Source organism: Artemia franciscana, chromosome 1 (genome assembly GCF_032884065.1).
Source record: "Artemia franciscana chromosome 1, ASM3288406v1, whole genome shotgun sequence".
NCBI lineage: Eukaryota > Metazoa > Arthropoda > Branchiopoda > Anostraca > Artemiidae > Artemia > Artemia franciscana.
This window is the reverse complement of record NC_088863.1, coordinates 7,678,381-7,702,315: the sequence shown is the minus strand read 5'-3', so window position 1 is coordinate 7,702,315 and position 23,935 is coordinate 7,678,381. Positions and strand designations below refer to the sequence as shown.

General features: G+C 34.2%; 1 protein-coding gene across 1 annotated transcript in view; it reads left to right on the top strand.

The window, feature by feature from the left end:
• Positions 1-23,935, top strand: part of LOC136025011 (histone-lysine N-methyltransferase, H3 lysine-79 specific-like) — a 469,133-nt gene that overhangs the window by 425,411 nt on the left and 19,787 nt on the right. Inside the window, exon 16 of the mRNA XM_065700640.1 lies at positions 14,231-14,497. Within this exon, the coding sequence (XP_065556712.1) occupies positions 14,231-14,497 (267 nt within the window). The remainder of the gene's footprint in view (positions 1-14,230; positions 14,498-23,935) is intronic.

The window sequence follows — 23,935 nt, the reverse complement described above, 5'->3', positions numbered from 1 at the left end:
CTTTAGCACCAGTAGTAGTAGAAGCAGTAACAATAATAGTTGGAGTCATTATAGCTGTAGGAGTAGAAGCAGTAGTAATATGATGCAATTATTGTCTGTTGGTTAGTTCAACATTTCCAACAACACACCTTGTAAATTTTAATTTCACACACAAAATTATTCCAAAGATATCGGTGATATGTCCTTTTGATAGCCTACATACGGATGGTTTGCTGTGATTCAGTTTACCTTCCCCCCTATAGCTTTTCTGAAAATTTCACCTGCATACCCTTAGGTATAGTTGTAACAGTAGTCACAGCAATAGTATTAGTACCCAATTTAACAAAATTAGCCATGGCTATGACATTGTCGATATGTCCTTTCGATACCATCCATATTCATATGCTTCTTAAAATTGTCATCTTAATACTCTTAGCCTTACAGGTAGTTTCAGCAGAAGAAGTAGTTTGAACAATAGCAATAGTCGTAGTAGAACTAGTAAATCCAGCAGGGGTAGTAGTATTAGTAGTAGTGCGCACATATTGCCTTTTGGTCAATTGCTCTTCCCCTTTAAGCATCCTCTGAGAATTCCAACTTAATACACAAATTAATTTCAAGATACACTCTTTTGACAATCTATATGCATATAGTGTCTTTTTTGAGTGTTCGGATTTGCCATCAATATTCTCTCAAAGTTTAACTTCATGGATAGTATTAGCGTCACAGTAGTTGCGGTGGTAAAGGGAGAAGTAGTTGGTGTTGTATTAATTAATTGTAGTAACAGTAGTAGCGGCAGTATTAATAGCGGTAGCAGCATATATATCTTGCCCTTCGGTCAGTTGAACATCCCTTTCATGATACCCTGGAAATTTCACCTTGACAATAGGTAAGCCGCTCCCAAAATATTGTTGATGTTTGCTTTCGAAACCCCTTTTACATTCTTTCCATCTTAGTTGAAGTTGTATTTTTGTAGCAGTAGTAGTGTTAGTGAAAGAAGTAGTGGCTGTAGTGTTGGTAATGACATGCATATATTACCTTTTTTCAATTGATCTTCCCCTTTAAGTATTATTTGAAAGTTCCAACCCAATTCTAATACCCAATTCCATTCTTGACGTACTGCCTTTTGACAATCTGCATGCAAAAGGCATGTTTTGATTTAGTTCAAATTCCCCCTCAATATTCTGTTAAAATTTCACCTTCATACGTGTAGCCTTAATTGTACTAGTATCAAAGTAGTATTGGTAGTAGTAGGAACAGTAGTAGCAGCAATAATGTATTATTATTAGTAGTAGGAGCAGGTGCATTTTGCCTTTTGGTCAACTGAACATCTCACTGATGATGCCCCCAAAGTTTCCTCTTGATACGATGAGCAGTTCCAAAATGCTACTGATACGCCCGTATCAGCAATCTGTATGCACATTGTATTTCGTTTTATTTAGTGAAAGATTCCTCTCAACTTTTCTTCTGATGTTTACTTCAATATCCTCAGCCTCAGTAGAACTTGCTATAGAAGTAATAGTTTTAGTTATAGTAGTGGTAGTTGTAGTTGCTGTAGCAGTAGAAGCAGTGGTAGTTGTAGTAGTGGTAGCGTGCAAATATTGCCTTTTCGGTCAATTGATAATCTCTCTTATCATTTCCTGAAAGTCCCAAGGTAATAAATGCTCAGTCATTCCTGGGTTACGCCCTTTTGACAACATATTTACACATAAAACTTTTTGATATAATGCAACACTACCCTTTACATTCCCTGAAAGACTCACCTTAATGTCCTTTGTATATTGGAAAAAGTAGAAGTCAAACATGCCTACCTTTTCTTAATAACATATATGTAAACAATGAACAAATTATTTAACTTACAGCCCTTGCCATGAGGTCTCCAGGGGGGTGACATCCCCGAACGTAAAATTAGAGAACGTTTCAGCAATGCTGAAAAAATATATGTTTCTAAATTCAGTTTCGAAGTTTGCTTTGGCAAATGATGGATGGAGGGGGGAGGGCTGGTTGCTCTCAAATCACTTTTGGCTCTTAAAAAAGGCATAATTACTTCCAATTTCAAATCAAATGACCCCCTTCTGAAGTTTATATAACCACTCATTCCATAAGAACCTTAAATGCCCCAGGGCCATAGCTTATCTTCCTTGCCCCATGGATCCGGAGGCTTGTATCATAATTGAATGTGTTGTTAGTTGTTTTGTTTTTTTAAGACTATTTTGAACAAAATGGCTATCTCACAATTTCAATCAGATGCGTTTGGTGAAAGGAGGTATAGTTGGGGGGGAGCTAGTTGCCCTCCATCTCTATTGAGTTTTGACTCTTAAAATGGAACTAGAACTTCCAATTTTCAACCAAATGAGCCACCTCTAAAGTCTATACAACCATCCGTTCCCTAAAAACATTAAATACCCCCGGGGCATAGCTTACAACCCTTGCTCCCAGGCTCTGATGGTTTGTATCAGCCCCAAAGCCTTGTTATACGATCTTTGGACTATATTTTGAACAAATTGCCATCTTAAAATTCCTACAGGGTATATTTCGAGAAAATACAACGATGGGGGGTAGCTGCCCTCCGAACACTTTAACTCTCACGAAGTACAACTAAAACTTCTTATTTCTAATCCAGTAAGCCCCTTTCGAAGTTTACATGACTATTTCTTTCTATAAAAAAAGGCCTATATGCCCCAGGGCATAACTTACAACACTTGCACTGAGGACTATGGTGGTCATATTTAAAGACATAATTTCCATATCTTTCAACTACGCTGAACAAAATGGTTATCTCAAATATTTTCATTGAACGTATTTGTGGAAATGATGGGCGGCAAGGGGGACACTATTTGTAGCTCTAACCCAAGAATTTCGAAGTAAATACAATGGGATATTTCCGTAAAGTCAATAAGATTAAGTTCTCGTCTGAACAGCAGTATTGCAGCAAAAAAATTTCTGTAGTATTTATTTGAACGCCATCAAATCTGTTCTTAGGTAATCTGCATAATTTTTATATAACTGCTGTGATATTTCCTGTAATTTTAACCTTGCCTTGCATTCAATAGCACTTACTTGAAATAATAAACAATATTTTTATTATGTTTGACGTTCAATAAGGAAGTGCGATCATTGAATTTCAAATTTCTAAGCCAAGATCAGTTGATTGTATCAAGCAGTTCTTTGTAACGAACTGTAAGTAAGGAGCGACGTGGCTCTATTGTAGCAAAAACTCTTAAAAGCAGAATTTTAATAACAATAGGTACATCAGATGAATCAAATTTTGATTCTGATTCAAGATATATAAAGTTGATTAAGTTTAATGTTACCTTTCAAAAATTCCGAGCCTGAGAAAATTTGCCCAATTTTGAAAAGGGGGAAAACAACCCCTAAACTTCTAGCGACGTTAAATCAAAAATAATACCATCAGATTCGGTATATAAGAAAACCCTATTATGATGGAATCAAGCTGTTATATACAAAAATACAGAATTTTATATTTTGATGCATTTTTTTTCCTCATGGGTGTTTGTATTTAACTAGAGATACCAGAGGGTCGCGAGAGGGCTCATTTGATTGGGAATCAAAAGTTCTAGTGCCCTTTTTGAGTGACCAAAAATATTGGAAGGAACGACACCCCCTCCCACGCCCCTTTTTCCCAGGATCGTCCAATCAAAGTTTTGAGATAGCCACTTGTTCACCATAGTTGAAAGATCCAATAACAGAAAGGTCTGTAAGTCACGAAATTTACCAATTGTTTGCATATGGGATTTGTTATTGGGAAGTATAATCCCTTTTGGGGGTGGGGGATACTCCATGGTGATAATTTTATGCGGGGTGGGAATTTTCAGGGGTTGAGCTGGGGAAATTTTACGTTAGAGAAATTTGTCAAAATAACTGTACGAAATTATGTTTATTTCTCTTTCTTTTTCTTAGCCGACAAAATTTAACCTGTGGAAATGTACTGATGTAAATTATCAGTGGAGTAAGAATTTTCTGTAGGACTATTCCATATAAGCGGGGGGAGGGGGGTTTCAGCGGGATCCCCTTTTTCACGGGGTGTTGGAGGATTTCCGCCAAATTTGTTTATACAGAGGATGGATTTCCATCATGGTTTGTACAAAAGTTTTTTTTTTCAAATGAAAGTATGCTAATAAGAATTTTTCAGGCAAAATCTGCAAGAAATCTTCCGGGGGGATTTTCACCGATGATGGAATTTTCCGGAGGAATTTTCACCGAGGATGGAATTTTCCGGAGGAATTTTCCAGGGGGAAGGGTATTTTATTTGAGATGAGGAATCTTAATTTGGAGGATTTTCTGAGGGCAAGGGAATTTTCCAAGGAAGGGAATTGGATTTCCTGCATTTTTGGCGATCGTAAATTCTGTCGGTCCCGGTTTTGCTAGTTTAGGCATTTCCAGATAAGCTAGGACGATGAAATTTGGAAGGCGTATAAGGGACCAGACCATAATAAATTAAAAAAAGTTGTTTACCTGAATCGACCATCTGGGGGGGGAGTGGGGGACGGTTAATTCGAAAAAATTAAAACAAATATTTTTAACTTAGAAACGGGTGATCGGATCTGAATGAAATTTGACATTTAGAAGGATATTGTATCTCAGAGATCTTGTTTTAAATTCTGACCGGATCTGGTGACACTGGGGGGAGTTGGAGTGGGAAACCTAAAATCTTGTAAAACGCTTAGAGTGGAGGGGTCGGGATGAAAATTGGTGGGAAAAATAAGCATAAGTCCTAGATACGTGACTGACATAACAAGAACGGATCCGCTCTCTTTTGGGGGTTTTCGGGGGAGGGTTAATTCTGAAACATTAGAAAAAATGAGGGATTTTTAACTTACGAAGAAGTGATCAGATCCTAATGAAATTTCGTATCTAGAAGGATCTCGTAACTCAGATCTTTATTTTAAATTCCGACCGGATCCAGTGTCATTGGGGGGGGGGGGTGGGAACCAAAAATCTTGGAAAAGGCTTAGAGTGGAGAGATCAGGATGAAACTTTGTGGGAAGAATGAGCACAAGTCCAAGATAAGTGACTGATATAACTAGATCGAATCCGCTCTCTTTGGAAGAGTTGGGGGGCAATTCGGAAAAAATAGAAAAAATGAGGTATTTGTAACTTACGAAGGGGTGATTAGATCTTAATAAAATTTGATATTTAGAATTGGTGACATTTGGGGGAAGTTGGAGGGGGAAACCGGAAATCCTGGAAAACGTGAAAATTGGCGTATACGAATGGGTAATAGGATCTTAATGAAACTTGATATATAGAAATATCTTATGTCTCAGATGCTTAATTTTCAAGTTGAATTGGATCGGGAGACATGGGGGTTCGAGGGGGGAAGCAGAAATCTCGGAAACCGGAAATCTTGGAAAACGCTTGGAGTGGAGAGATCGGGATGAAACTTTATAGGAAGATAAGCACAAGTTATAGATACGTGATTGACATAATTGGAACGGATTTGGTCTCTCTTGGGGAGTTGAGCGGGGGGAGTAATTAGAAAAAATCTGAAAAATTGAGGTATTTTTAACTTAAGAACGGGAGACCGGATCTAAATGAAATTTGATATTTAGAAGTAACCCATGTCTCAGAGCCATTATTTTAAATCCCGACCAGATGACATCAGTGGGGGGGAGGTTGGAGGGGGAAACCGGAAATCTTTGAAAACGCTTAGAGTGGAGTGATCGGGATGGAACTTGGTGGGTAGAATAACCAAATGTCGTATATACGCTATTGACGTAACCAGAATGGATCCACTCCCTTTGGGGGAGTTAGGGGGGCCAGTGCTTTGGCGAGTTTGGTGCTTCTGGACGTGCTAGGACGATGAAAACTGGTAGGCGTATCAGGGACCTGCACAAATTAACTTGATAAGGTCTTTTTCCCCGATTTGACCATCTGGGAAGCTGAAGGGAGAGGAAAAGTTAGGAAAAATATGGTATTTTTGACTTACGAGTGGGTGATCAGATCTTAATGAATTTTGATATTTAGAAGGAACTCGTGTCTCAGAGCTCTTATTTTAAATCCCGACCGGAAAAACAATCAAAAATGACTAAAAAAAAGTATTTTTTAGCTGAAAGTAAGGAGCAGCACAAAAACTTAAAACGAACCAGAAATTATTCCGTATATGAGGAGGCTCATCCTTCCTAAATAGTTCACTTCTTGCGCTAAAGTTTTTTTTCGCAGTTTTATAATAAAGACTCCTGAAGAACAAATGCCGTTCAATTAGAATAAGAAGTTTTTTTAAAAGCTCTAAAATACTTAGACGTCAAGAGAAGGTATTGAGGAGGGGGCGATCTCCCTCATATACGAGAAAATGTTTATTAGTTTTTATTTTATAATGTTGCACCTTACTTTCAGTTGAAAAGACCTTTTTTTTCTTTAATATGAATTAAAATCAGGTTAGTAGACAAGTTGCGTTAGTTGCTAGTGGAAAAATTCTTGCCTAACCTAGACTAAATAGTCTTTCATTTATTTTGGCTTTTTGCTTGTTTTTTTCCGTGTTTCTTCATCCTTAATGTTCACTCAAAAGATTAGTTTTTTTTTGTACTGAAGATGGCTTGGTGATTGTCCTTGCCGGAATATCCTTTGTCTTGTAGTTTCATTTTTTCCAATGGCTGAAAATTACCATCGTTTTCCTGTTGTTGTTTTTTTAATTATTCTTTCTTGTTTCTTGTCTAACATCTATTATTGCAACCTATTATAATTTTTATTTTCATGTCTTGCCGCAAAACTCAATAAGCCGTGATGCATCCTTTTATAGGTAGAACACTCTTAATATATTTATCTATCCGGATAAACATAACCTTTCTATTTTTTGTAGCCCTTTGCAAAAGGTTAGCTCTTTGTAGCCCTTACAGCTCTATTGTAGAGTCAAATTTAGTAAAATTATCTGAATGAATAACACTAATAAATAGATAAAATACTTGCTATAGGAGGTTACTAGAACGTTGGCGATAGTACATGCTTCCTGTGGGAAATTTGGACAAAGTCAATAATTATTTACCTTTTAAGCTCAGCCAGAGTTGACCCAGATCTAAATGAGGGAAAAAAAACGGAAAGCGTCAGATGATTTGCGCCTAACCACGCATTGTACTCCTGGCCGAAGGCACTGAATCAGAAAATTGGTAGCCTACTGGCGCAACACGGACCATTAATTAGCATGCGAAAAAGTTTTCTTTTTATCAATTTAAGTGTCACAAGCGTTACTGTGTACACTGAGTCAAAGAAGTATTCAATAAGCTGAAATCTTACCTTTCAAACAGTTCGTGGTAACGAACTGTAGTAAGGAGCGACCCGGCTCAATAGTAACCAAAACTCTAAAAAATGGAATTTTGATACCAACACCTACATCAAAAGAATCGTATTTTAATGCTGATTTTAAATATATAAGTTTCATTAAGTTTAGTCTTACTCATCAAAAGTTACGAGCCTGAGAAAATTTGTGTTATTTTAGAAAATAGGGGGAAACGCCCCTCAGAAGTCATAGAATCTTGATGAAAATCACACCATCAGATTCAACGTATCAGGGAACCCTACTGTAGAAGTTTCACGCTTTTATCTACAAAAATGTGGAATTTTGTATTTTTTGTCAGAAGGCAGATCACGGATGCGTGTTTATTTGTTTTTTTGTTTTTTTTTGTTTTTTTTTTCCCAGGGGTGATCGTATCGACCCAGTTGTCCTAGAATGTTGCAAGAGGGCTCATTATAACAGAAATGAAAAGTTTTAGTGCCCTTTTTAAGTGACCAAAAAAATTGGAGGGCACCTAGGCCCCCTCCCACGCTAATTATTTTACCAAAGTCAACGGATCAAAATTCTGAGATAGCCATTTTATTCAACGTAGTCGAAAAACCTTATAACTATGTCTTTGGGGACGACTTACTCCCCCACAGTCCCCGTGGGAGGGGCAACAAGTTACAAACTTTGACCAGTGCTTACATATAGTAATGGTTATTGGTAAGTGTACAGGCGTTTTCAGGAGGATTTTTTTGGTTGGGGGGACGGGTTGAAAAGAGGGAGATATTCTGGGGGAACTTTCCATCGATAATTTGTCATGGGGGAAGAAAATCTCCATGAAGGGAGCGCAGGATTTACTAGCAATATTTAAAAAAAAAACAATGAAAAAATAAATATGAAAAAGTTCTTTCAGCTGGAAGTAAGGAACAGCATTAAAACTTAAAACAAACAGAAATTATTACCCATATGAGGGGCTCATCTCCTCCTAATACCTCGCTCTTTACGCTAAAGTATTTTTAGTAATTTCAACTATTTATTCTACGGCTTTTGTGATTCAGGTCATCAAACAGTTCGTGGTAACGAACTGTAGTAAGGAGCGACCCGGCTCAATAGTAACCAAAACTCTAAAAAATGGAATTTTGATACCAATAGCTATATCAAAAGAATCGCATTTTAATGCTGGTTTTAAATATATAAGTTTCATCAAGTTTAGTCTTAACCATCAAAAGTTACGAGCCTGATAAAATTTGCGTTATTTTAGAAAATAGGGGGAAACACCCCCTAAAAGTCATAGAATCTTAACGAAAATCACACCATCAGATTCAGCGTATCAGAGAACCCTATTGTAGAAGTTTCAAGCTCCTATCTACAAAAATGTGGAATTTTGCATTTTTTGCCAGAAGGCAGATCACGGATGCGTGTTTATTTGTTTTTTTGTTTTTTTGTTTTTTTTGTTTTTTTTTTTTCTCCCCAGGGGTGATCGTATCGACCCAGTTGTCCTAGAATGTTGCAAGAGAGCTCATTCTAACGGAAATAAAAAGTTCTAGTGCCCTTTTTAAGTGACCAAAAAAATTGGAGGGCACCTAGGCCCCCTCCCACGCTAATTATTTTCACAAAGTCAACAGATCAAAATTCTGAGATAGCCATTTTATTCAGCGTAGTCGAAAAACCTTATAACTATGTCTTTGGGGACGACTTACTCCCCCACGGTCCCCGTGGGAGGGGCAACAAGTTACAAACTTTGACCAATCAAACAGTTCGTGGTAACGAACTGTAGTAAGGAGTGACCCGGCTCAATAGTAACCAAAACTCTGAAAAATTGAATTTTGATATGAATAGATACATCAAAAGAATTGCATTTTAATGCTGATTTTAAATATATAAGTTTTAACAAGTTTAGTGTTACCCATCAAAAGTTACGAGCCTGAGAAAATTTGCCTTATTTAGGAAAATAGGGGGAAACACCCCCTAAAAGTCGTAGGATCTTAACGAAAATGACACCATCAGATTCAGCGTATCAGAGAACCCTACTGTAGAAGTTTCAAGCTCTTATCTACAAAAATGTGGAATTTTCTATTTTTTGCCAAAAGACAAATCACGGGTGCGTGTTTATTTGTTGGTTTTTTTTTTTTTCTTCTTCTTCTTTTTTCTTTTCCCCAGGGGTCATCGTATCGACCAAGTGGTCCTAGAATGTTGCAAGAGGGCTCATTCTAACGGAAATGAAAAGTTCTAGTGCCCTTTTTAAGTGACCAAAAAAATTGGAGGGCATCTAGGCCCCCTCCCACGCTCATTTTTTTCCCAAAGTCAACGGATCAAAATTTTGAGATAGCCATTTTGTTCAACATAGTCGAAAACCATAAAAACTATGTCTTTGGGGATGACTTACTCCCCCACAATCCCTGGGGGAGGGGCTGCAAGTTACAAACTTTGACCAGTGTTTACATATAGTAATGGTTATTGGGAAGTGTACAGACGTTTTCAGGGGGATTTTATTTTGCTTGGGGGTGGGGCTGAGGAGAGGGGGCTATGTTGGAGGATCTTTCCTTGGAGGAATCTGTCATGGGGAAAGAAAAATTCAATGAAAAGGGCGCAGGATTCTCAAGCATTACTATAAGAAAACAATGAAAAATAAACATGAAAACGTTTTTTCAAATGAAAGGAAGAAGTAGCATTGAAACTTAAAACGAACAGAGATTATTCCGCATATGAGGGGTTCTAAAAATACTTTAGCATAAAGAGTGAGGTATTTAGGAGGAGATAAATACCTTGCTCTTTATGCTAAAGTATTTTTAGTAATTTAAACTATTTATTCTACGGCCTTTCTGATTCAGGGGTCATTCTTAAAGAATTGGGACAAAACTTACGATTTAGTGTAAAGAGCGAGGTATTAACGAGGGTACAAACCCCCTCGTATACATATTAAAAATATAAGGTTATGAAAGTTTGTTACGTAAGTTAATTGTTAAGTTACGTATATTTTTTACTAATAAAAACGTTCGTTAAATATTAAAAGTTCTAGTTGCCTTTTTAAGTAACCGAAAAATTGGAGGGCAACTAGGCCTCCTTCTCCACCCCTTATTTCTCAAAATCGTCTGATCAAAACTAAGAGAAAGCCATTTAGCAAAGAAAAAAGAATTATTATACAAATTTCATTTTAATAATTTATGTGCGGAGAGCCAAAACCAAACATGCATTAATTCAAAAACGTTCAGAAATTAAATAAAAAAAAAATAATTTTTTTAGCTGAAAGTAAGGAGCGACATTAAAACTTAAAACGAACAGAAATTACTCCGTATATGAAATGAGTTGTCCCCTCCGCAATCCCTCGCTCTTTACGCTAAAGTTTGACTCTTTGCCACAATTCTACTTTTTAAAAAAAATTAAAAGCTTTAGCGTAAAGAGCGAGGGATTGCGGAGGGGACAACTCATTTCATATACGGAGTAATTTCTGTTCGTTTTAAGTTTTAATGTCGCTCCTTACTTTCAGCTAAAAAAATTATTTTTTTTTATTTAATTCTTAATGAATCGGGAAAAAATTTAAGCTTTAGTGTATAGAGCGAGGTACTGACGAGGGGGCGAACCCCCTCATATATGTAATAAAAATATGAGAATACAAAAGTTCTTTACGTAAGCTAATTTATAAGTTACGTAAATCTTTTACTAATAAAAAGATTCGTAAAAAATTAAAAGTTCTAGTTGCCTTTTTAATTAACCAAAAAATCGGAGGGCAACTAGGCTTCCTCTCCCGCTCTTTTTTTCTCAAAATCATTCGATCAAAATTATGAGAAATCCATTTAGTAAAAAAAAAAAATGCAAATTTCGTTATAAGAGCCAAAATCAAAACATGCATTGATTCAAAAACGTTCAGAAATTAAATATAAAAAAAAACAAGTTTTTTTAACTGAAAGTAAGGAGCGACATTAAAACATAAAACGAACAGAAATTACTTCGTATATGAAAGAGGCTGCTTCCTCATCAACGCCCCGCTATTTACGCTAAAATTTTACTGTTTTAAAAAGAAGAATTGAGAGAAAGAGTCAAACTTTAGCGTAAAGAGCGGGGCGTTGATGAGGAAGTAGACTCTTTCATATACGAAGTAATTTCTGTTCGTTTTATGTTTTAATGTCGCTCCTTACTTTCAGTTAAAAAAACTTGTTTTTTTTAATTTAATAATAACCCAAGGTTGGCTAACCTTTTACATTCTATACGCCAATATTTGTATAACCCAAGTGCACTACCTCTTCCAAATCTTATTTCATTGTCCTGTTTAGGGAATTCAAAAATATGCTTCAAGACGCTATATCACGATGACCGCAGCTAAATTTGAAATGACCAGCCTGCAATTTAATTCAATTCAATTGAAGATGAGGAGCAACATTAAAACTAAAAACAAACAAAAGTTATTCAGTAAATGAAAGGGGCTGCCTCTCCCTCAAAATCTCTCTCTTCACGCTAAAGTTTTTAGGCAGTTTTAATCCCCCCTAGAAACTTTCTTTGTTCACGATTCCGCCAGAAAAAGTCAGAAAAAAATACATGTTTTCATTTAATTTCTGATATTTATTCAATCATAGTGGAGCTTTTCCCTAGGTGGAGAATTTTTCTGGACCCCCTCTTTACCAATGGAAAATGTCTGTCTTGAAAATCTCTCGCCAAAAAAAAAATCCTTCACAGAATTCCAACCCCATTGAATATTTCCCACAGACATTTCCCCCAGAAAAAGTTGTAAAATTGAGACGCCGAAGAGAAAGTAAGACGAAGAAAACGAATTTCGTATGGGAATTCTGGGAAATTCCCCCTGTGTAAAATGTCCCCTTGAAAGCTCACCCCAAAAACTTCCTTCCCAAAGGAAAATTACCCCAGTAGAAAATTGCCCTAGCAGAATATTACCCCCTTTCAAAAAAAAGTCTACATATATCCATATAACGAATAGTATATGTAAACAATAAGCAAACATTATAACTTGCAGGCCTATCCCAAAGGACTTTGTGTGGGGGGGGGTGTCTCATCATCCTCAAAGGCATAGTCATCAGACCTTTCAACTATGCTGAACAAAATGGCTGTCTCAAAATTTGGATTGGATAAATTCGGGAAAAAAGGACGTGGGAGGGGTGCTAGTTGCCCTTTAATCTTTTTGGCCACTTTAAAAGGGCACTTTAACTTATAATTTTCTTCAAAAAGAGCTCTCCTGATCTTCTAGGACCATTGGTTCGGTACGATTACCCATGGGAAGAGATTAAAAGATAGATAAGAAAAAAGATCCCTGATTTTTCTATTGGCAAAAAATACAAAATTCCATATTTCTGCAGATGAGAGCTTGAAACCTTTACATAAGCATCTTTGTATTTATTTATTTACTTTTCATATAATTTAATAACTTTTTCTATGTAGTATCTACGTAGTATTTATTCAGTGTTTTGTATTTGCAATATCAGCGTATATCAGCATGCTATATAACAATGTGTTAAAAAAGATGAATATTTGCCTTTCGTTACATGGACTGCCCCAAGTTTGGGATAGAACTAGTCTTAGGGGTCACAAAATTGTGTCAGGCACTTTATAGTAGTCTTTACCAACCTTTGACTGTTGCATGAATCGTAGTTTATGCTCTGTCCTTAGATATTCCGCCTATCCTTGGTAAAGACCCCACAGCATAAATATTGACAAATTGCTGGTGCCGAGTTGGGTTGAAACAGCCTTTACCTCGTTTCAAATACAAGTAAGCAATCCTTGTGATGTTTGTCATTACGCATGCCCTCCATACCTTGAAAATGTCATCATTACCATTTGAACACTACACCAGATATTCAGTAATCCTTCTTAAATGTATTGATATAAGCTATTAAAAGCTTACATCGTAAACTGGTTATTTGAGTTCGATAGCTCTTGCAATCGAAGATATTAGTGATATAGAAGGTATCAAACAACACGTGACAGCCAACTGTGAATAAAGAGCGATCCGGCTCGATAGTAACCGAAAATCTAATGAACAGAATTTTGAAACCAATAGATATATCAAAAGAATTGAATTTTCATTTTCATTTTAAACATATAAGTTTCATTAAGTTTAGTTTTATCCATCAAAGGTGAAGAGCAAGAAAACCCTACTGTGGAGGTTTCAAGCTCCTATCTGTAAAAATGTGGAATTTTTGCATTTATTTTTTCGCCAGAAGAAAGATCACAGATGTGTGTTTATTTGTCTTTTGTTTTTCCTCAGGGATAATCGTATCTAACCAGTGGGCCTAGAACATCGGAAGAGGGCTCATTCTAGCGGAAGTTAAAAGCTCTAATGCCCTTTTTAAGTGACCAAAAAATTGGGGGGCAACTAGGCCCCCTTCCGCTCCCTTTTCATTCAGTCATAAGATTTGCCCATTATTTATGTATAGTATTTGTTATTAGGAAGCATGAATATATTTTTCAGGTGGGGAAGGGAGGACGGATTTTCTACTAGTGGTATTTTACACTGTTCCGTGGAGAGGGAAGTTTGAAATGGAGCCAGATATCCTGGCGATATTTGAAAAATGATCAGAAATTAAATAAAAAAAGTTTTTTCAACTAAAACCAAGGAGCAATATTAAAACTTAAAACGAACAGAAATTACTACGTATAGGAGGGGGTTGACCCCTCCTAAGCACCTCGCTCTTCACGTTATAGTTTAAATTCTGTCCCAATTCTTTAAAAATGACTCCTGAAATACAAGGATTCATTAATAACAAGTAACTCTTTTAAAAATACCGATAAAATTTAGTGTGAAGAATGAGGAGCTTAAAAGGAGCAACCCCCATCAAACACATAATATTTTATGTTTGCCTTTGCCTAATTTTTAATGTAGTTCCTTGCTTTCAGTTGAAAAAACTCTTTTTTAACTTAATTGTGATATAGAAGGTACATATAGAAGGTATAGCGATATAGAATGTCCAGCAAATTTGCTCGTTCCGTTTGTTCTTTTTTCTTGTCTCTCCTCCTTTTGTTGCTTGATGATGTTGTTTATATGGAACTTAACTCTTTTGTAATATTGTTTAGGTGAAGCAAAGAACCCGGGATAATGAAAAGCAAATGCAGCAGGAAAGGGAGAAGACTGAACGGAAGAAGGAGGTAGAAGAGCAAAATCTTTATAGAGGGCTATTACGCCTTCGAGAAGAACGCAAACTATTTGAAGAGGAGATGAGAAAGTTTGATCAGGAAAAAATGAAATTAGAAGAAGAAGCTGAAAGAAAAAGTGATCAAGAAAAGAGGCTTCTAGAGGAGAGGGCTAGATTAGTCGAGGAGTTAAAAAAGCAATTAGAGAAGGTAATTTCTAATGTGTTATGAAAACTACTGTAAATTGTCTATTTTTAATTAATTGCTACGCGATGATTCAGTCCACTGCATAGCTTCGATTTTTTACAAACTCATGTCGCACTAACCAACAGCAAAGTTAAAAGTATTGATGTTGGCAAGATCAATCCCCCTAATACATAAAAATTTAGGAGGTTATAACAATGCATATAACTCAATTAGATAAAAAACGTAGGTAATAGTTGATAAGAATTACAGATGAGAACGGTGAGATCCTACCTTGTACACATCTACTTGCATCTACTTGCATCTACTTGATCCGAATCTACTTGCAGCTGGCATTGAACATCATAGCTGTAAGGCTGAATAGGAGCTTAAATGACAAAATAGAAATCTTAAAATCTACACAATTTATATATTTCCTATTAAATAAAAGCGTAACTTCCATCAGGTAACATTCCTGAAGGAAAATCTAATAAACTTAGAATCTCAGTGAATTCTCGATTTATTTTTCCTGCCTTTTTTTTCTTTTTTTTTTGCCTGAAACTAAAGATTTCAAACCTTACTTTTTTTATGGTACTTCACTTTTTTTTTCTTTTGTACACCAATCTTTAAAGCCTATTTTTAAATAATCCAAAATTAGTCCGTGGGTGATAAGAAGTTCTAGTGCTATTGGTGGAATATAAAAGTTAATCCAAAAAGGTTCCTGCCTGAATAAATAAATTCTATATCATCTCATTTCATGTTTCCTTACCCCTGGGATTACCTACTGTACTTAACCCCTTACTTAACCCCCAAACTCGTCAGTGAAAATGTCGATTTGATAGGTATTTTTTTTCAATTGTTGCATTCCAAGTTGTAATTTTCATATTATTTAAATCATTGAAACTATTTTGGCCTCGGGAAAAGCTGTGGTCTCAGAAACAGTGCCGGACGGGGACCAAACCATCTTCTCAATTCTATACAGAAGTGCTTAAACTGGCTTAGAACCGGACAACAAGAACGCCCTGGGACCTCAAGTTGAATGTAGGCTTTGTGCAATCTTGGGGCAATATTGGTGACAACATGGTTTTCAGCCCTTGTCAGTGCTCTTCTTATCAACAAGAGTCAAAATCCTTCACTTACAATCTCAAGCCTATTACATCCAACTCATTATATATTCATACCTACAAATATTATGCAACTATGGGAAGGCAACCCATAGTATATACGATGGCTTGGAAGAGGTTTTTCAGCCCAAAAACACCCACCAAAACAGACAGAATCTATAAGAAATATCCATTAATCAGAATCCAGTGCAAATACTATCATGAAAAGAGAAATCACCAATGCAACAGCACAAAAAAAAAGAAAAAAGAAAAAAAAAAAAAAAGACAGAAGGAGAAAAGGAAGACTGTTTTCCTAAATTAGTGATTAATGTAGACCAGCACTTGAATGAGGCCTTAACCCTACTCATCCATACAATCACATAGGTCAAACAGCATAGTCATACACAATCAACTATAAAGAATAATCCATGGACAGGCAGTCATGTCGTCAATAAGTATAAGTCGTCATTTACCAAACAATAGAAAAAATAATATAGACAAATAATTCAGAGGCAACAACCCAACACAAGGGCTCATCAGGAGAATACACTGGCCTATATAGGGTTTCGCCACTTTAAATTCTCTACCCAGTACTGTGTTGTGGCTAACATAGAATATCCATGGCATCCCCGTGTCAGGTATCACCCCCAAAATACATGCCTATGAAAAAAAAAAACAGCAAATGTAAAACAACCAAGTAAAACCAAAACAAGCTTATCCTGTTAATATATCCCTCTTTTTAGCAACAATAGGTAAACTAAATATTATAAAATTTACCAAATCACAAATATTAACACATTGCAAAAAACCTGAATGAACTAATCAATTATAGAATTCATCTTTACCTTGTGGCTAATTTAAAAAAAAATCCGCTCAATTAGAAACACAATTCAAAATAAATGGCGCTGCGACAACATTTCTCGAACCTCCGAAATTAGTTGAAAATTTCTTTAAGTATTTCTAGATAATTCTTTTGATATTTATTTAAAAGTTCGTTATAATGAAAACTAAATTTTTTAAATTGCCAAGTTAATTTATTTGCAGAAAAACCTCTTGATATCAATTTTTGGCTTAAGATTTTACATCTATTTTTAAAATCAATATAATTACTACAAATCCTTGCATAACGAAGTAACTGTGAGAAAAACGCTGAATATGTGATATTTGAGTGTATATTACTTTCAGGGAATGGGAAACTAATCACTTCAAAATCAAAATCATCCGTTTTATCATACATTTTAAAACTTAATTTATTATTATCACAAATATTAATATTTAAATCTAAGAAATGATCTTCATGACCAGCGCCATGACTAGGCTCAAGAATAAGCTCTGATGGATATATATTCTTAGAAATATCAATGAAGTCCTTACAATTTAAGACCAAAATATCATCTAAATATCTTTTATTATTTGACAAAACATGTTTTAAATTAATTGGATTATTCTTATCCATCATATATTTATATTCTAGTTGACTTAAAAACGAGTCAGCTATAAATGGGCTGGCATTCCCCCCCCATGGGAATTCCCATAATTTGCTTGTACAAATCACCCCCAAATCTTATACAAGTATAGTATGAAACAAATTCTAATAGCTCAAAAATCATATCCAAGCTGTAACATCTCAAGTTAACTGTAGTATTAAAGTAATTTGTCCATATAGCTTTTTTATTATAAGTGTTTATTTTTAAGAACCTTTTACTAGATAAGAGGAAAGATTTCTTGATAACAGTTTTTAAATTATCAAACACTACATTAAGGGATAAATTAGTATACATTGTCGCAAAATCGAAAGACTCAATTCTTTTAGCTGAAACCATTGTTAAAGAATCTATCACCTGCAGTGAATTATTAACACTCCAATATGGATTAAAATTCGAAAATTTTTTAATACCAGAACAATAGGTTTTAAGTTTATTTACAATTTCCTTTAAAATTAAAGTGAAGTCAGTAGCAGCAATGCGGGTTGGACATTTAGCTGCTCCAGCAATAAACCGTGGTTTAGGGGGATTCTTATGAAATTTTACAGTCCAATATAGGAAAGGGAACTTTTTATCATTGTCATTTATTTTAATATTAAAATTTTTAAAAAGTATTTCTTCAGTCTTTTCAATTAAATTCTCATCCTCTATATTTACCTTTTCGTAAACATTAGTTGTGCATAACTCCCTTTTTAAGATATAACAATACAGCTTCTGACAAATTATGGCAAAATTATTATTAGCTTTATCCACTGGCACAATTACAAATTCATTCTTTAGATTAGCAATTGCTTGTTTAATCTTCGCATTATGAAATAATGATTTAGTGTTACTATTTTTTAAGTTAGAATATATTTTATTTCTTATTCTACTAATAATTAAATTCTTCCAACTTTGAAAACTCTCTTTATTTTTATTCTCTTTCTTACACCACTTATCAATAAATAAATCGAAATCATTTTCCAAGCCATCAAGAACACTCGATGGTTTCAGATGATGAGAAAGACGGAAATTAGCCCCTTTATTCATTATAATTTGAAGATCATCTTGCTTTATTATTGACAAGTCCCCTGTTATAACATGTTTGTAAGTAGGATTTACAAATGGGTCAAGTTGCTTACAATTACAAACCGGTTTCCAATTTATATCACTATCTAATCTTTTTAGTATTAAATTATAATTAAAAATAATTTGCCCAATAGTTTTTGAAAATTTATAAGTTAAAACTGGACTATCATTATAATTCAAATTACTAGGAAGGACCTGTTTCACATGCCGCTGATTTAAAATTTCTGGTAAATTAATATCTTCAATCTGCTTACAAGTAAAATTAATAGGTAAATATAATCTGTTATCATTATTACTAATCTTATCGAACTTTTTCTTTTTTGAAATAAATTTCGTTTTAGTTTGAATGCAAATTGTACCAAATATTACTTTAAAATTATAATCAAGAGCTGTATTATTCTTAACAATCCAGAAAAGTTTGATTAAATTCCTCTTGGATAAATTATTTAGACATTTTATTACAGAAGTCATACCCCTAGATTCAAGTAGCTGGCATAGATCTATAGAAAGCATATGTACATCTAATTCATTTTTTCTATTATTTTTCCTATGTCCTCTCGATCGTTTTTTACGTTTAGTAGGACAAGTAAAAGAAGGATGGTCCATAAAACCATCAATACATTTAACAACAACATGAGACATGTCACCATATTTTGCTACACGATCATTTAGCCCAAAAGGATAAGCTGTACCAAGAGTATGGATCCAGAAATCCTCCAGTTTACGTTGTCTATTATTCTTCTCTTCTTTATTTAAATTTTCTAATTCTAAATTTTCTAAAATTGTGACAGTTATATCTGATATGGAACATTTACCATTATTACAATGTTGAACTAGATAGTTATTAGTTTTTTCGTTATTAAATGTTGTCTTATGTCCAGAAAATCTTTTATATATATTATTAGTTGTTTCCCCCACATATTGTAGGAAGCATTTATTACATTCTAATAGGTAAATTACATTGGTTGTTCTACAATTAACATTACCACGTAACTTGCATGCAAAATTTTTATTATACAATGTACTCTTAACAGAAGTCCGTGGGACAAAATGATCTTGGCAAAGAAAACAACGACTTTTACACTTACTAACTTTCAAAAAATCGTTCCGAGTTCCGAGGCTAATATTTGTGTTTTGTTGCATAAAAAGTTATTGAAAATAAATCCAAAACAAACCAACATCCAAATCAAAATCCAACAATCAAAGTCCAAAAAACATGCCAAGGTCAATAGGTCAATAAATATATAAACAAAAACATGAAAGAACATGAAATTTGCATAAGTGCCATCTCACCAATAATTAACAATATCAGGTTAAAAACCTGGACCAGCGCCATGACTAGGCTCAAGAATATGACCAGCGCCAGGGTAAAGGTCTGTCGGGGAGAAAACTAAAAAAACATTTCTCCACCAGCACTGGATCCAACCTCGAATAATATCATGAAAAGAGACATCACCAATGCAACATCACAAAAAAAAAAAAAAAGACAGAAGGAGAAAAGGAAGACTGTTTTCCTAAATTAGTGATTAATATAGACCAGCACTTGAATGAGGCCTTAACCCTACTCATCCATACAATCACATAGGTCAAACAGCATAGCCATACACAATCAATATCCTGGAATAATATCATGAAAAGAGACATCACCAATGCAACAACACAAAAAAAAAAAAAGACAGAAGGAGAAAAGGAAGACTGTTTTCCTAAATTAGTGATTAATATAGACCAGCACTTGAATGAGGCCTTAACCCTACTCATCCATGCAATCACATAGGTCAAACAGCATAGCCATACACAATCAACCATAAAGAATAATCCATGGACAGGCAGTCATGTCGTCAATAAGTATAAGTCGTCATTTACCAAACAATAGAAAAAATAATATAGACAAATAATTCAGAGGCAACAACCCAACACAAGGGCTCATCAGGAGAATACACTTGCCTATATAGGGTTTCGCCACTTTAAATTCTCTACCCAGTACAGTGTTGTGGCTAACATAGAATATCCATGGCATCCCCGTGTCAGGTATCACCCCCAAAATACATGCCTATGAAATAAAAAAAAAACAGCAAATGTAAAACAACCAAGTAAAACCAAAACAAGCTTATCCTGTTAATATATCCCTCTTTTTAGCAACAATAGGTAAACTAAATATTATAAAATTTACCAAATCACAAATATTAACACATTGCAAAAAACCTGAATGAACTAATCAATTATAGAATTCATCTATACCTTGTGGCTAATTTAAAAAAAAAATCCGCTCAATTAGAAACACAATTCAAAATAAATGGCGCTGCGACAACATTTCTCGAACCTCCGAAATTAGTTGAAAATTTCTTTAAGTATTTCTAGATAATTTTTTTGATATTTATTTAAAAGTTCGTTATAATGAAAACTAAATTTTTTAAATTGCCATGTTAATTTATTTGCAGAAAAACCTCTTGATATCATTTTTTGGCTTAAGATTTTACATCTATTTTTAAAATCAATATAATTACTACAAATCCTTGCATAACGAAGTAACTGTGAGAAAAACGCTGAATATGTGATATTTGAGTGTATATTACTTTCAGGGAATGGGAAACTAATCACTTCAAAATCAAAATCATCCGTTTTATCATACTTTTTAAAACTTAATTTATTATTATCACAAATATTAATATTTAAATCTAAGAAATGATCTTCATGACCAGCGCCATGACTAGGCTCAAGAATAAGCTCTGATGGATATATATTTTTAGAAATATCAATGAAATCCTTACAATTTAAGACCAAAATATCATCTAATTAAAGGGGAAATTAGCTAATTAAAGGGGGAAATTCTTAACAATCCAGAAAAGTTTGATTAAATTCCTCTTGGATAAATTATTTAGACATTTTATTACAGAAATCATACCCCTAGATTCAAGTAGCTGGCATAGATCTATAGAAAGCATATATACATCTAATTCATTTTTTCTATTATTTTTTCTATGTCCTCTCGATCGTTTTTTACGTTTAGTAGGACAAGTAAAAGAAGGATGGTCCATAAAACTATCAATACATTTAACAACAACATGAGACATGTCACCATATTTTGCTACACGATCATTTAGCCCAAAAGGATAAGCTGTACCAAGAGTATGGATCCAGAAATCCTCCTGTTTACTTAGTCTATTATTCTTCTCTTCTTTATTTAAATTTTCTAATTCTAAATTTTCTAAAATTGTGACAGTTATATCTGATATGGAACATTTACCATTATTACAATGTTGAACTAGATAGTTATTAGTTTTTTCATTATTAACTGTTGTCTTATGTCCAGAAAATCTTTTATATATATTATTAGTTGTTTCCCCCACATATTGTAGGAAGCATTTATTACATTCTAATAGGTAAATTACATTGGTTGTTCTACAATTAACATTACCACGTAACTTGCATGCAAAATTTTTATTATACAATGTACCCTTAACAGAAGTCCGTGGGACAAAATGATCTTGGCAAAGAAAACAACGACTTTTACACTTACTAACTTTCAAAAAATCGTTCCGAGTTCCGAGGCTAATATTTGTGTTTTGTTGCATAAAAAGTTATTAAAATTAAATCAAAAACAAACCAACATCCAAATCAAAATCCAACAATCAAAGTCCAAAAAACATGCCAAGGTCAATAGGTCAATAAATACATAAACAAAAACATGAAAGAACATGAAATTTGCATAAGTGCCATCTCACCAATAATTAACAATATCAGGTTAAAAACCTGGACCAGCGCCATGACTAGGCTCAAGAATATGACCAGCGCCAGGGTAAAGGTCTGTCGGGGAGAAAACTAAAAAAACATTTCTCCGCCAGCACTGGATCCAACCTCGAATAATATCATGAAAAGAGACATCACCAATGCAACAGCACAAAAAAAAAAGACAGAAGGAGAAAAGGAAGACTGTTTTCCTAAATTAGTGATTAATATAGACCAGCACTTGAATGAGGCCTTAACCCTACTCATCCATACAATCACATAGGTCAAACAGCATAGCCATACACAATCAATATCCTGGAATAATACCATGAAAAGAGACATCACCAATGCAACAGCACAAAAAAAAAAAGACAGAAGGAGAAAAGGAAGACTGTTTTCCTAAATTAGTGATTAATATAGACCAGCACTTGAATGAGGCCTTAACCCTACTCATCCATACAATCACATAGGTCCAACAGCATAGCCATACACAATCAACCATAAAGAATAATCCATGGACAGGCAGTCATGTCGTCAATAAGTATAAGTCGTCATTTACCAAACAATAGAAAAAATAATATAGACAAATAATTCAGAGGCAACAACCCAACACAAGGGCTCATCAGGAGAATACACTGGCCTATATAGGGTTTCGCCACTTTAAATTCTCTACCCAGTACAGTGTTGTGGCTAACATAGAATATCCATGGCATCCCCGTGTCAGGTATCACCCCCAAAATACATGCCTATGAAAGAAAAAAACAGCAAATGTAAAACAACCAAGTAAAACCAAAACAAGCTTATCCTGTTAATATATCCCTCTTTTTAGCAACAATAGGTAAACTAAATATTATAAAATTTACCAAATCACAAATATTAACACATTGCAAAAAACCTGAATGAACTAATCAATTATAGAATTCATCTATACCTTGTGGCTAATTTAAAAAAAAAATCCGCTCAATTAGAAACACAATTCAAAATAAATGGCGCTGCGACAACATTTCTCGAACCTCCGAAATTAGTTGAAAATTTCTTTAAGTATTTCTAGATAATTCTTTTGATATTTATTTAAAAGTTCGTTATAATGAAAACTAAATTTTTTAAATTGCCATGTTAATTTATTTGCAGAAAAACCTCTTGATATCAATTTTTGGCTTAAGATTTTACATCTATTTTTAAAATCAATATAATTACTACAAATCCTTGCATAACGAAGTAACTGTGAGAAAAACGCTGAATATGTGATATTTGAGTGTATATTACTTTCAGGGAATGGGAAACTAATCACTTCAAAATCAAAATCATCCGTTTTATCATACATTTTAAAACTTAATTTATTATTATCACAAATATTAATATTTAAATCTAAGAAATGATCTTCATGACCAGCGCCATGACTAGGCTCAAGAATAAGCTCTGATGGATATATATTTTTAGAAATATCAATGAAATCCTTACAATTTAAGACCAAAATATCATCTAATTAAAGGGGAAATTAGCTAATTAAAGGGGGAAATTCTTAACAATCCAGAAAGGGTTTGATTAAATTCCTCTTGGATAAATTATTTAGACATTTTATTACAGAAATCATACCCCTAGATTCAAGTAGCTGGCATAGATCTATAGAAAGCATATATACATCTAATTCATTTTTTCTATTATTTTTTCTATGTCCTCTCGATCGTTTTTTGCGTTTAGTAGGACAAGTAAAAGAAGGATGGTCCATAAAACTATCAATACATTTAACAACAACATGAGACATGTCACCATATTTTGCTACACGATCATTTAGCCCAAAAGGATAAGCTGTACCAAGAGTATGGATCCAGAAATCCTCCTGTTTACTTAGTCTATTATTCTTCTCTTCTTTATTTAAATTTTCTAATTCTAAATTTTCTAAAATTGTGACAGTTATATCTGATATGGAAAATTTACCATTATTACAATGTTGAACTAGATAGTTATTAGTTTTTTCATTATTAACTGTTGTCTTATGTCCAGAAAATCTTTTATATATATTATTAGTTGTTTCCCCCACATATTGTAGGCAGCATTTATTACATTCTAATAGGTAAATTACA